We start from the raw sequence: 14,754 nt of genomic DNA on the forward strand, positions 1-14,754 counted from the left end.
CTTGAGAAGCTCTCCGCCCGGCAGGTGACGTTCTCGGCGTCGGAGATTCTAAGCCATGAGAAGGTCGCGAAGTGCGCCATGCAGGCCACTTCGTGAGTGGATGTCTGGCTAGGTTCTCTGGGCATCCTATTGCGCTCTGAGGATCTGTCTAAGGAGAGCAATAGGAGAGCCCTGGAGACCTACCTCCTCTCGGGCACTCGCTCCATCGAGTTCCTGGCGCATCGGGTTACCAACCTGTGGGCCAACTCAGTGCTCAAGCGTCGTGATGCGATGACCGAGAAGATCCATCCGAAGGTCCCCGCCGTGGACGTCAACAGGCTCAGACACGCCTCCCTCCTCGGGGGAATTTGTTGAGCCCCAGGACATGGAACGTACAGCTGAGAGGTGGAGGAAGTCGAGCCAGGATTCCCTCCTCCAAAGGGCCCTTGCATCTCGGCCCTACAAGCCTCCAGCTCCACATGTTGCAGCAGCAGCCTCGCAAGACACCGAAGCAGGCGCCGGCAGCTAAGAAAGTGGTGTCTAAGCCCCAGCCCTTTCCTGCCAAGGACAAGAGGGGCGGTAAGTCCTCCAGGGGAGGCAAGACTCCTAGAGGGAGCGGCCCCGGCCGCAAGCGCTAGGAGTGGCAGTCCCCCCCCCCGTGTCCACCTGTGGGGGAATGCCTTCAAAGTTGCGTGCACAGGTGGCAGCAACATGGGGCCGATGCTTGGACGGTCTCCGTGATCGGCCAAGGATATCGCGTCCCATTCACGACATCTCAACCTCCCTTGACAGCGAATCCAGTGTCGTTGAGCTCCTATGCCATGGGATCAGTAAAGAGGCATCAGTAAAGGGGCTAGCCCTTCGGGCAGAAGTCGAGACCATGCTCAAGAAGGATGCTCTCCAGGAGGTCGTCGACGGCTCCCCAGGCTTCTTCAGTCGACTCTTTCTTGTAAAGAAGGCGTCTGAAGGCTGGAGACCCGTCATCGACCTCTCAGCTCTGAAGAAGTTTGTCAAGCAAACTCCGTTCAGCATGGAGACAGCGGACATGGTCAGACTTGCGGTGAGACCACAAGACTTCATGTGCACAGTGGATCTGAAGGACGCGTACTTCCAGATCCCAATCCATCCTTCTTCCAGGAAGTACTTGAGATTCTGCCTAGAAAGCAAGACCTACCAGTTCAAGGCGCTGTGTTTCGGTCTCTCCACAGCACCTCAGGTGTTCACCAGAGTGTTTACCCTGATTTCGTCGTGGGCGCACAGGAACGACATCCGTCTCCTCCGTTATCTGTACAACTTGCTGATCCTAGCAGACTTGGAGTCGACCCTTCTTCGACACCAAGACAGGCTTCTGGGACTTTGCCAGGATCTGGGGATCGTGGTAAATCTCGAGAAGTCCTCTCTGCAGCCGTCCCAACGACTGGTTTATCTAGGCATGTTGTTAGACACCAATCTCCACAAAGCCTTTCCATCAGACGACAGGATAGGATAGCAAGGCTGAGGAGGGTGGCGGAACCCTTCCTCAGGCGAGAAGAGCTTCCTGCCCAATCGTGGTTGCGTCTCTTAGGTCACCTGTCCTCCCTGGCCTGTCTGGTTCCAAACGGCCGTCTCAGCATGAGATCCCTGCAGTGGCGGCTCAAGTCCCGGTAGAATCAAGGATCCGATTCCCCGAACTTCCTGGTCCCGATAGGACCTTCGGAACAGGCGGACCTGCGGAGGTGGCTGGTCGACGAGAACCTGCGAAAGGGAGTGGATCTTCTCGTCCTCCCCCCGGAATTGACACTTTTCGGACGCGTCAAAAGAAAGGTGGGGGGCGCACATTCTGAACCAGAGGACCTCAGGCCTTTGGTCAGAATAAGAAAAGTACCTGCACATCAACCTGCTAGAAATGAAGGCCGTTTTCCTGGCTCTTAAACAGTTCCAATGAACCCTGGCGGGTCACTCCGTGGTGGTGATGAGCGACAACACCACGGTAGTGGCTTAATCAACAAGCAGGGAGGTACTTTTTCGCAGCAGCTATCCCATCTTGCAGTAGAGATCCTGAGGTGGACCGAAGTCCACTCGATAACACTATCAGCTCGCTTCATTCCTGGCAAGAGGAATGTGCTCGCCGACAGTCTGAGCAGGGCTTCGCAGATAGTGAGTACCGAGTGGTCTTTGGATCCTCAGATAGCCAACAAAGTCTTGACTTTGTGGGGTTCCCCGACCGTGGATCTGTTCGCGACAGCATTGAATTTCAAACTGCCCCTGTACTGCTCCCCACTCCCGGACCCCAAGGCACTCAGGCAAGATGCGTTCCAACAACGGTGGGACAACATCAACGTGTACGCCTTCCCACCGTTCTGTCTGATGAGAAGGGTGCTCAACAGGACCAGACTATCGGTCAACTTCTCGATGACTCTGATAGCTCCGCTGTGGCATCACGCGGAATGGTTCCCGGACCTTCTGCAGCTCCTGACGGAGCTCCCGAGAGAACTTCCCCCACGACACGAGCTACTTGGACAACCACATTGCAACATCTTCCACAGAGCCGTAGCATCACTTCGACTTCACGCCTGGAGACTGTCCAGCGTCTCCTCACGGAGAGAGGCTTTTCGCAACAGGTTGCAGAGAGGATGTCTCGGCACCTGCGAAAGTCCTCAGAGGGAGTCTACCAGGCGAAGTGGAGAGTCTTCTGTGGTTGGTGTCGTGGGAGGGGTATCTCTCCACTCGATGCCACTATTCCAGCAATAGCGGAGTTTCTCGTCTATTTGTGGGAGGAAATGCGCCTTTCGGTCTCAGCGGTGAAAGGCTATCGCTCAGCCTTAAGCTTGGCTTTTAGGCTGAAAGGAGTAGACATTTCTTCCTCGCTGGAACTCTCTTTACTCATACGTAGCTATGAGCTTACCTGCCCTCAGTCGGAAGTGAGACCTCCTCCTTGGAACGTGGTCCGGGTCCTCAGGGCTCTTAAAAGACCTCCCTTCGAACCATTAAGCCAGGCCTCTGATCGCCACCTGTCATGGAAGACGGCTTTCTTGCTCGGTTTGGCCTCTGCCAAGCGAGTTAGTGAACTTCATGGTCTCTCGTACGACGTCGCCCATTCAAGGGGATGGGGGGAGGTAACGTTCAGGTTCGTCCCTGAGTTTGTTGCCAAGACTCAGAACCCTGGAGTGCCGGACCCACGGTTCGACTCTTTCAGGTTCGCGAGTCTCCGTTCTGTAACAAGCGACCCAGACCAGCTGCTACTATGTCCAGTGAGGAGTCTGAGGTGTTACTTGAAAAGAACAGCTGCAGTTCGTCCTCAGGTGCAAGCATTATTTGTTAGCACAGGCAGGACGAGGAGGAGGGTCACCAAGAACACCATCTTGGCTTGGATTCGAAGGGTTATCCATCACGCCGTGAATCCGGACCCTCCTCCGTCACGTCGCCCTAGGGCACACGACGTCAGGGGCATCGCTACGTCCCTGGCCTTCAAGAGAAACTTCTCAGTGACGCAGGTACTTCAAGCTGGGGTCTGGAAGTGTCAGACAACCTTCACAGCCCACTACCTGCAGGACGTGACCCACAGGAGCCTCGATACTTTTTCTATCGGCCCTGTGGTGGCTGCACAACAGCTGGTCTAACCTCAGGCTCCTTTATGGACAAGTAGCAGTAGGTTGAGGGCGTTGTTACCTGGTTTTAGTCTGTGTGAATGAAAGAGTATGTCTGACCCTTACTTCTTTCTTCATCCTCCCCTCTCTTGGCGAAGCAGCATCCTGGTCTCCGCATAGCTGACCTTAACCTCTGCAGGTAAACCATGCTTCCTTGTGTTCCTAGTATTAAGCTTAATACTGTCGCGTCCCCCATACCCTGACGAGATGGTATTGGGAACGTCCTATCCGGGATTCCTATCTAAAGGTCTCAAGGTCAAATTCAAAGGACGAGTCACGCTCTTTCCTCCACACACAACTTATGTAGGCCACACTTTCCTTGCAAAGCAAGGAACTTGTGAGGTGCAGGGACTCCCTTTCTCGAGTGATGCTCACTTGGAGTCGGAGTCCCCGGGTAAAGCCAAAGTCAGTAAGGCTGGGGACTTTCCACCCTTCCGAAGGCTTCCGAAGGGGTAATTCACCCAATGTAAATAGCGTGGTTTGTATTTCGGTTACGGAACAAATGACAAATTCGGAGATAATTTGTATTTTTCCTAACCATACAAACCTTAGCTATTAACACATATTTGCCAACCAGCCCTGTCCCCCAAGTAAAGTCCTACCTCTAAGTGAAGTGAAGCAAATCACCGGTGTGTGTGTGTGGGGGGGGGGGAGCAAGCTACCCCTTCCCCTACCCCCACTAACTAGCGCGGGGGGTAGTTAACCCTTGTTAAAATCTATTGGCACGTCAATTTCAGCTACGCCGAAAGGTAAACCTAATGTAAATAGCTAAGGTTTGTATGGTTAGGAAAAATACAAATTATCTCCGAATTTGTCATGTTGATAATGTGCATTATTGTTGATTGCTTTAATAATTCATCATCATACTGCAGTAAGTCAAATATAGATTCTCTTATCTTTATGGGAAGGAAGCATAACCGTTATACACATATATTATAAATTGTCAAATGTTTTGTATAACCTTACTAGCGTAAATCAGAAGTGACTGGAGATCTTTCATGCATTTTAGTAAAATAACTGTACGGGTAGATTTTTTGTTTCCACTAATTGTTGTTGTTAGATAAAGTTACACTTCAATTGCTTCCAGTCGTGTAGGCAGGCATGATCGATAAAACATTTATTGTTCCTGTGTATATAAACCTTTCGTCTTTTAAATTAGGGATTGTCTTCAACAGAGTTGGAATGGCATTAAAGTTCATAATGAAGTAGTTGTAATTAACCACAGTTAGTGAGTGTGGGTCAAAGTCCCAATCCCTAATTTTTTAAACAATAAATTTGTCTTTGGCCACATGGGTTGAGGACAGATTGTTGCATCTATTTTGATGGTTGGCTGTTGGCTTTATATTCATCATGGAAGCAAAGGGTATAGGTGGACTGTAATCAGTTTATTTTTTTTCTCTCTCTCTCTGTGCTTATTCTTTGTGTTGGAAAAGGAAGTCTTTTCCAACGTCATAGTTGGCAACGGGCAAGGCAATGCTGATGAGGCGGTTTAGCTTTTATTTCTTTTTATCTTATCACTGAATGTTTTGGGCAGCACTCTGGTTCAGTTCTCGGAACATGCAACAGGAACAGGGAGAATTATAATCTACATAGGCAAATTTGTCAGGCTTGGTGAAGAGCAAAGATAGTAAAGGGAAGACTGAAAGCTCATTAACAAAAAACCCTGTGTGTAATAGCTTTTAGGTAGCAGCATTTATTGACAATGCGCCCAACTAAAATTCACTGAAAATTCTTAAGGACATATCACAACTCTCTTGGAATGTAAGCTCCAACATTGAAGTCTTAGAACGTGCCTCGCTGACCAGCGTGGAGGCCACCATCATCCACCACCGCCTCCGCTGGATAGGACACGTGCATAGGATGGATCCATCTAGGCTCCCAAAGAAAATATTTTACGGAGAACAGACCCAGGGCACCAGACCACGAGGAGCCCCGAAAATGCGCTATAAAGATCAACTAAAGCGCACCCTGGCTCTAACTGACATCGATCCTTCCTCATGGGAAGAAACAGCCAGGGACAGGAAAACCTGGAGGAGTACAGTACACCATGGCACCGTGGACTTCGAGGAGAGGAGGAGACAAAATGAGGAGGCTAGGAGGAGAAGAAGGAGAGAGCGATTAGAACAGCCCCGCCCACCACCTACCCTCCCTTGTGAACACTGTCCGTGACTCTTCCACCACAGACTAGGACTTAACAGCCACATCAGGCATAAGCACCCACCCCACAGATAGTAGGCTGATGGCTAACGACAGAACCCAATACTCGGACACGAGTGGGCGCCGACGACTTTCTATAAAATATGCATTTTTAAAATCATATATGTACAGTATTTATCATTATCCAGCAGTAGCGACTAATGTAATTCATATTAAGTATTTTATTTTCTCTAGTCCAGATGCAAACAAAAGACCGAACTGATCAGCGCCATCTGTTGCCAACGCGCCAAATTATGAGGAAAAATAATAACTAAAATTCCAGGCACTTTCCTGTACACCATTTAATGGCTTGGAGTTGAGTGTGGGGTTCTCTAGTGATCAGTGCAAACCAGCATGCATTGGAAGATGTTTGACCTAGGGAAGCAAAAGCCCTCCTTAGGTCTTACAGAAATGCCCATCCCGTCATTTTTGAGGGAGTTAGTCGCTAAGGCTACTTTGCCCTAGTCTCCGGTGTCAGAAAGTCCAGTTGTGTTAGCAATGGTGATTCCAGCAGTGAGAGTGAAGCCTAGGAAGGCTCCTGCCCCTGGGGAAAAAAAGCATAAAAAGGCACCATTGCCAATGAAACTTGAGTTGTGTTGGGGCTCCAGTTATCCTTGGGATTGTCACCCCAGGGTTTTATTATCCCTGTGACAGTTACCCCAGTGCTCTCATTATCCTTGTCTGTAAACCCAACCACTGTGTCTTGTGTTGAGAGTGCCAGTGATACATTAATGTCTATTGCTTCTCCTTTTGACAGTTGCTCCAGAGTTGAGGATCCTGTCAGAGCAATTCCTCTGATTTTGCCCTCCCAGTGTGGTGTGGTGGTAGTGTCATCAGAGACTCAACTTCCTGAGGAGAAAGATGGGGAGAGAAAGAAGAAAGTTAGCTGCTCATCATGAGACACTTCTCATAAGTACCAAGAAGGTCACAGTCATATGAAGTGCAGTAGAATTCTTGATAACACCAATTCTCCTATTCGGGAGGTTGGATTTATGGCTCCTGATTAGTCCTGCTGGGGCGAGGCCTGGTTGGCTGGCTTGACTACCCTTGTAGCCAGGCTGGACATTAATGAACAGTCACTCCCATGGGTCTGTGTACTCCTTCTGTTGGCCTGATCTTTTAGTTTTTGGGACCTTAAACCTTTTCTACTTTGATGGAGGAATATTGTGCCATAATCAAATTGAAAAGATTGCACCTCTTGAGTATGTCATTGCATGCAGCTGGAAACCACGGGTCAGTGTTTGAGGAGCCTTGGCTTACTCTCCACCACTAACAACAGAGGGAAGGTTATGTGATATTTTTTCTCTTTCATCGAAGACAGTTCCCAATTACGTTGCTTGTTCTGTCCTTGGGTCAGAATTATTTAATTTGAGGTGGAGAAATAGACCAGAGCAGCTTGCCAAGTCTTGAGCTCCTATGTGGGATAAGGTATCTAAGGATTCTCTTACTGCAAAGTTATTAGAGTTTGGTTCTGTACTGAAGGAAGCAGAGAACACAGTTATAGTGTTCCTGAGTGGAGGTTCTTGCACTCCTTTGGCACTTTAGTTCCTCTCAAAGGTTGGGGACTTATTTGGAGCTGCCATTGTTTCGTCTTGCTAGTTTGGCCCTGGATCAGGATCAAATCTGTGGATTTGAGAATTCTCTCACTTCTGGTCAGTCAAACAAGATCATGACATCCCCACCCCCACCAAACATTCGAGGCTGCCAAGTTTCTACGTCCTATTCTTAATGCTTTATCGCCCCTTCAGATTGGCCCCCTTCAATTTGCGAATGGCGATAGATTAGAAAAAGTTAAATCTCACACCCAAGCAGAGGTTGAAGTATCTGGTTGATTGTGATGGAGCAGCAGCTATTGTCTTTCCATCAGATAATTGCATCAGCAAGCTCAGAGAGGTAGCACAATCATCTCTGTCCAAGAGAGTACTTTAGGCTTAAATTTGGCAATATCTTCTTGGCCATAATTCCACAGAGCTTGTTTTTCAGTGGCGTCTTCACCAGAAATCCCTATAGTGGTGGTTGAATGGTCTCTGGTAGGTCTGTAGGTCGATCTCCAATCCATCCTGTTCTAGTAAAAGCCAATCTTACTTTGTCGCTAAGAAAACCTCATGAGGGGTCCCACCAGATATACACCTGTTCTCTTATGCATTGAAGAGCAGTTGTAGTGTATATCTGGGTGTCTTGGATGTGTCGGGTATGATGTTATAACAATCCACAACTATTTGAGATGCAAGGAGCATTTCTAATGCTGCAAACATTCCAAGAACATTTAAGGAAGTACTCTGTGGTCTTGATGAGTGACTTTACTACTGTAGTAACTTAGACATCAAGCAAGAAGGCATGTTTTTCTTTCCTCCTCGCAAAATTTTAAAAGCAGATGCATACCAGGGTGGCAAACCACACCGTGGAGCTGTCACCCAGATAAATTGCAGGGAAGAGGAATGTACTATCATATGTGCTCAGTTGGCAGGGCCAGTTTGTATGGTTGGAATGGTACCGTCTCCAAGTAGAAAGGGCTTCTTTACCTTGTGGGGCTCGGCAGGTATTTATGGGTTTGCCATACTACTAAACAGGAACCTCTGGGAGTTTTTTCCAATTCCAGTGCTATGGATAGTGTTCAAGGACTTCCCTACACCCATGGTATCATCTGGATGCCCTTACCTTTCCCAGTTTAGTCTGATTTGATGATTGGTCAGCTGTGTTAATTATGCCCATCCTTAGGATGCCCCTGGTTGCTCTGGCTGAGTAGCATCCCTATTTATTGGCACTTTAAGCTAAGGTCTTGAGAGAACTACCATCATTTAACACTTTTCTCTACTATCTGCACCTCCAGATGTTCTACCAACTATGAAGTGGCTCGCACTCAATGGGTTGAGCCTATTTAGTACTGTATCGCCAAGCGAAGGAATTTTTGTGAGAGACTGCACAGATGTCTGGATACCTGCAATGGTCTTCTGCAGCTGTATACCTCAAAATTAGGGCCATCTTCTTTGCTTAGTGTCTTAGAAGGGATATTTCTCGGAAGATTTCTTGAGCAGGTGAAAATTTGGAAATAATCATTTCATCATAAGGCAAAATTTTTTATTTATTTCACATACCTATTCAGGTTTAACTTGCAAGGTGTGTTGCTTTTAACTAGGTGTTTTTTTTTTTTTGTGGCCTTGCTGATATGACTGACCACAGCGCGGTAGAAAGAATATCTAACCCTATAATAAGATTCAAATCCAGAATCTACCAACTAGTGTCTTCCCACTGGAATGAGTATTCTGGGAGAATCCCTGCTCCGACACCTTTTGGTCTTCAGCTACCAGTGAAGTGACTGGTACACTAGACTTTCTGATGAGGCCAGGTGACCCAGCAGGTACTGCCACAGATAAAGCTTGTAGAAAGCTTTGTATCCAGAACTGATGAGCCACTTCCTTGCTCCCTGGATTCTTGCAACTTTTACCTACAACGGGAAAACTTTCCCTCTTAAGGTGTCTATCTGTATTCCAAAATATACCAGGTTATGCTTGGTTTCCAAAGGGGATTTTTCCTAGTGTACCACAAACTCCAGAACACAGCAAAACTTGAGAAGCATGGCTGGCCGATTTTGGAGTTCTCCGATAAGTCCACCAGAACTAGTCAATCGTTTAAATAGCAGAAAAGTCGGATGCTCTTGGCCGTGCCCAAGGTGAAACCAGGGTGAACACTTGAGGGGGCTTATGACAGACAAAAGCACAGCATTCAAAATTGGTATATCTTTGTCCGTGCAGATTGAATCTTGGGCAATTACTTGAGGACGATTGATAGGAATCTGGTTGTACCGATCTTTTAGATTCAATGTGATCATGAAGTCTTTCAATCTTACAGCTTGTCTGAAAGTGGCTGCGGTCTCCATCTTGAACAGTCTGAAGAACAAACTTTCACTTAAAGCCGAGAGGTTGAGGACTGGTGTCCAGTCTAGACACTTACTCTACTGAAGAAGCTTGGAGACTCCTCGAGAACTCCTTGAAGAGTGCCCTTGTTCAGGATCAAGTTGGCTCAACAGCTTTGCAAGTCGAGAACACCATGGTTCTCCCATCAGTGAGGAGGATATTTTTTAACACTAAGCTTCTTGGGGGGTTGGACAGATCTTCGGTTGTTCCCAAATAGCCCACAGTCACTGACCAGTGGTGCATCCATGAAGAAGCCTTCGCCAACCTTCCGTGTTCGTGACCAGGACCTTTGCAGCCGAAAATATCACTGTCGGTGCTAACACACTCTCCAATGTTGACACTGCCTGGCAGGGGAGAAGGAAGTATTTTCGACGATCTGCTCACCCTAAGCAAGTCCTTTCTTTCAGAGTTCTGCGAGTCTACCTTGGTATTGGACCCAGCGGGCAACTTCAACCATGGTAACTCCAATCATTATCTGTTGACTGTAGGAACAAGGCATAGTTAGTCTACAGCCAAGTCTTCCCTGAGGAGGGGAGAAGGAAAGCAGATGCATACTCTCCTTCCTCTGTGTCAAGAGCCTTAGGCCTGCCAAGTGGAAGGAGATTGCCACTTAAAACATCCAAATTAGAATCATCTTGCACCTCCATGCTCGCACTTAAGCTGAGAATGGGAAAGATTTTGTCAACCTGGTTGTGCCATAGGATAATGAAGTCTAGGAGAGTTGTTGTTGTTGACCTTATGAGCGATATGGAAACCACTGCTAACTCTGAAGATTAGAATTCTCCAAAAGTCTAGAGTTCCACAATATGGAAACCATTGCTAACTCTGAAGATTAGAATACTCCAAAAGTCTGGAATTCCAATTCATCAGAAACATTTTAGTGTCCTGTTTGTGGGACTTGGCCCATGTTAGGGACATAAATGCTTTAGTCTCTTTTTGCCCTAAAACCTCAGGAGGCTCTGGGATGGAAGGTGCCACAGAAGTAGTGGTGTGAGAGAGAGAGAGGAATCGAGAACCTGGATCTCTGAGGTAAATCTCCCTCATAGGTTGCTATCCCCTATCGTTCCTGAGATAAAACACGTCTCCAATGGAGGAGTGACCTGCCTCTTAGCCCAACAGCACCACTGATCAGGCTTTATTCTTAAATTGCTCACCATTAAAGGTGAAGGCTGCTACCATCTAGAAGCATTACCCTCCCCTGTAGGAGCAGGAGCAAAGCATCCGGGAAACACACAACAATAGCTTGCATCGGAATTAGTGGCACCACAAGGATGCTTGCTGTGCCGACAATCGCTGCAGTGCAACTCAACCTCGGGTCAGAGGGAGCCTGCAGGCCACTGGAAGACAACTACCTTGCCAGAAATAGTTTGAGTAAGGTCTGTCCTAGAATCGTGAGTTGGGATGATAGTAGCCGCTGCTATAAGGATCTTCTGTGAGAGTTACACTAGTAGTAGTTTGGCCAGGGCACTAGTCACCCATTGAGATAATACAGCTAGAGTGTTATGGGGTCTTTTGACTGACCAGACATTACTACATTGGATCCGGCTCTCTGATTACGGTTCATTTTCCCTTTGCCTACACACACACATCGAATAGTCTGGCACATTCTTTACATATTCTCCTTTGTCCTTGTACACCTGACAACACCGAGATTACCAAACAATTTTCTTTCACCGAAGGGGTTAACTGCTGCACTGTACTTGTTCAGCGGCCACTTTCCTCCTGGTAAGGGTAGACGAGACTTTAGCTATGGTATGCAGCTCTGCTAGAAGAAGGATGCTCCCAAATCAAACCATTGTTCTGTAGTCTTGGGTAGTGCCATAGCCCCTGTACCATGGTCTTCCACTGTCTTGGGTTAGAGTTCTCTTGCTTGAGAGTACACTTTGGTACACTATTCTATCTTATTTCTCTTCCTCTTGTTTTGTTAAAATTTTATATTTTATATAGGAACTATTTATTTCAATGTTACTCTTCGTAAAATATTATTATTGAAATATTTATTTCAATGTTGTTACTCTTCGTAAATTATTATTATTACTTGCTAAGCTGCTAGTTGGAAAAGCAGGATGCTATAAGCCCAGGGACTCCAACAGGGAAAGTAGCTCAGTGAGGAAAGGAAACAAGGAAAATAAAATATTTTAAGAAGAGTAACAACACCAAAAAATATATATCCTATATAAACAAACTAGAAAAACTTTAACAAAAAAGAAGAGAAATAAGATAGAATAGTGTGCCCGAGTGTACCCTCAAGTAAGAAAACTCTAACCCAAGACAGTGGAAGACCATGGAACAGAGGTTATGGCACTACCCAAGACTAGAGAACAATGGTTTGATTTTGAAGCGTCCTTCTCCTAGAAGAGCTCCTTACCATAGCTAAAGAATCTCTTCTACCCTTACCAAGAGGAAAGTGGCCCATGAAGAATTACAGTAGTTAACCCCTTGGGTGAAGAAGAATTGTTTGCTAATCTCAGTGTTGTCAGTTGTATGAGGACAGAGGTGTGTGTGCGCGCGTAGGCAAAGGGAAAATGAACCATAACCAGAGAGATGGATCCAATGTAGTACTGTCTTGGCCAGTCAAAAGACCCCATAACTCTCTAGCGCTAGCATCTCAACAGGTGGCTGGTGCCCTGGCCAACCTTTCCTTACTGGACTATTTTCCCCTGTTGGAGCCCATGATCTTATAGCATCCTGCATTTCCAACTAGGGTTGTAGCTTAACAATTAATAATAATAATAATAACCACCACCCTGGTTCTACTGGCTCACAAATGGACTGCTCCTGGACTAGAATGCGAGCCAGGTTGAGATGGCATAAGGTTTGTATGAACCTCCTTGTGTAGAAAGACAGGTGATTGCAGACAATCATAAGTAATTTGAAATCGCACCGAGACTTGTGCATGATTGAGTGTCTCTAAAATTGCGGGACTGCATTGGCTTAGGTGTTCTGCTGCTGATGCTAAAAATCAGGCACACTTTAAACTGCATGATTGAGAGTCTCTAAAATAGCGGGACTGCGTTGGCCTAGGTGTTCTGCCAATGATGCTAAAAATCAGGCACACGTTGAACTAAGAGAATGGCTGCTATAAGGCCACGGAGGGACGCCAAGCTTCCAATCTTGAGGGGGAAGAATTAGGTGGGGAGGTGTTGTCGCAATCATTATCTTACAAATACTTGCCCGTACTGTATCAAAGGACCTGCAAAGGAAGAAGGTCCCGGGGGCATAAGCTGGTTCTTGGAGGGGAACTCGACAAGTCCCAAGTATGGCCAAAAAATAAGCAAAGCATCTTTTCTAAATTGCTAGGTATGTGGAAATTGCAACCACCGTTAATAGTTAATAAAGCATTCTCTGTAGGAGACTGAACCAGGAGAAAAATAAGTTTGGACTTCAAGGAAGACCTTGAAGGTAAAGAATCCTATTTAGATGTCTTCCTCCTGCCATCCTACTCCCAACATTCAGGCCATGAGGAAGCCTCAGAACATTAATGTCCTCTGCACAAAGGACAAAGATGGTGTGTTCTTCATTGTACCGCAGGCATACTCTGATGTTGTGCACCACCCTGAAGTCCACCTCAAATCACACCTGAAAGAAGAATTAGAATAGTTTTAATTTTGGCCCAAGCCAGTGAATGTGGAAGATGTCTGACATCAACCATGGTTGAAATCAAAATGAAGAAGGTATCAGGGAGTGGGGCAGGGGCAATTCTCCCATTTACCTCTGGTAACAAATGAAAGGATTGTCATCATTTTGATACAAGTGTTGAAGCCACATGCCAGCTTGCACAGATCCCCCCCCCCCCCCCATATAATGAACGTAAGGTTTGTATTTCGTGTTAGAACAAATAAATTTTTACTGGTCCTTAAAGATAACAATTGTCAAAACTTCATTTGGTTGTACATTAATTATAAAATTTCTTCACAGTGTGTGTTTAATGTTGACAAAGAAGAAGGATTAATACTCTCGGAAATAGCTGATGGCGTAAGCATTGAAGATGTTGTCTCCAGTACTGGCGCCTTGTTTAAAGTTGCAGATGACCTCAAGCCAATGGGGCAAATTGCATTACCAGAAGAATGATTGCAATGTAATGACCATTAACAAATATATATATGAAAATGGATACAGTAAATTTGGGGCTGCTGAGAGTATGCTACTTTACTTCCAATTTTTGTCTTGATCTGAAAATGGAAAAATGAGTAATGGTTAGTGAATATCGGGCATCAGGACTATTTTGTATTAGGGAATTATTGAGTTTGCAATCTCATGTTATTTTGTCCAAGTTCAAGTTGAAAATTTGTTGTACAGCATTACTGTACTAGTTTTGGGATGGTTTATGAAATAGATAATGTAGGAAAAATTTTTATTACTCGTATGTAAATATATATGAAGCTTACTAATAGCCTTATTTTTTTTTATTTAGTCTGTGATTTATAATACCCATACTATATAATTTTATTACTCTAAAAATTTAATTTTTGTGTTACATTTCATTGCTTCTGAGTGAACATGCAATTTTTTCAGAAAATGGATATGCATAGTAATGCAGTAAATAAAACTTGTATAGTATATACCTTAATCAAGGTATTTGTCAGAATAATATTGAGAATACAATGCAGTATTGTACTTAAGATTTAAAGTTTAGTTATAGAACGAGTTTTACTGCTGACTACCATATCTGCAAAGCTGATGTATTTAAAAGCATAATAGGAGGTGAATATTGATCTCCATGCTCACTGACGTATCTATACTGATTTTATTCAGAAACTTTATTTTCCTAATACAGTAACTCTATCATACCAACACTGCAACTTGCCCAATACAAACATGCAACAAAAAATAATGATATTTAGAATGTTTTATCAAAATCAAAGATAAAATATATGAGTAAGGGAGGGTGGGGATTGCATGTGAAATAAACTGGCATCCTCATAGTTCATAAAAATCATTAAACCACAAAATAGAATACTTATTCAATTAATACCTTATGCAGGACTTCTTACTTTCATAGCCTACTTACCTAATGACAGCAGGATAAGCAGATGGAA

At 45.5% G+C, this 14,754-nt stretch overlaps 1 protein-coding gene across 1 annotated transcript in view; it reads left to right on the forward strand.

The window, feature by feature from the left end:
* SCOT (Succinyl-CoA:3-ketoacid CoA transferase) overlaps positions 1-14,549 on the forward strand; it is a 59,943-nt gene extending 45,394 nt beyond the window's left edge. The window contains exon 11 of the mRNA XM_068362542.1: positions 13,634-14,549. Within this exon, the coding sequence (XP_068218643.1) occupies positions 13,634-13,786 (153 nt within the window). The 3' untranslated portion in view covers positions 13,787-14,549. The remainder of the gene's footprint in view (positions 1-13,633) is intronic.
* Positions 14,550-14,754: the final 205 nt, after the last annotated feature.

This window comes from Palaemon carinicauda, chromosome 39, assembly GCF_036898095.1.
Source record: "Palaemon carinicauda isolate YSFRI2023 chromosome 39, ASM3689809v2, whole genome shotgun sequence".
In the NCBI taxonomy this organism is placed as follows: domain Eukaryota; kingdom Metazoa; phylum Arthropoda; class Malacostraca; order Decapoda; family Palaemonidae; genus Palaemon; species Palaemon carinicauda.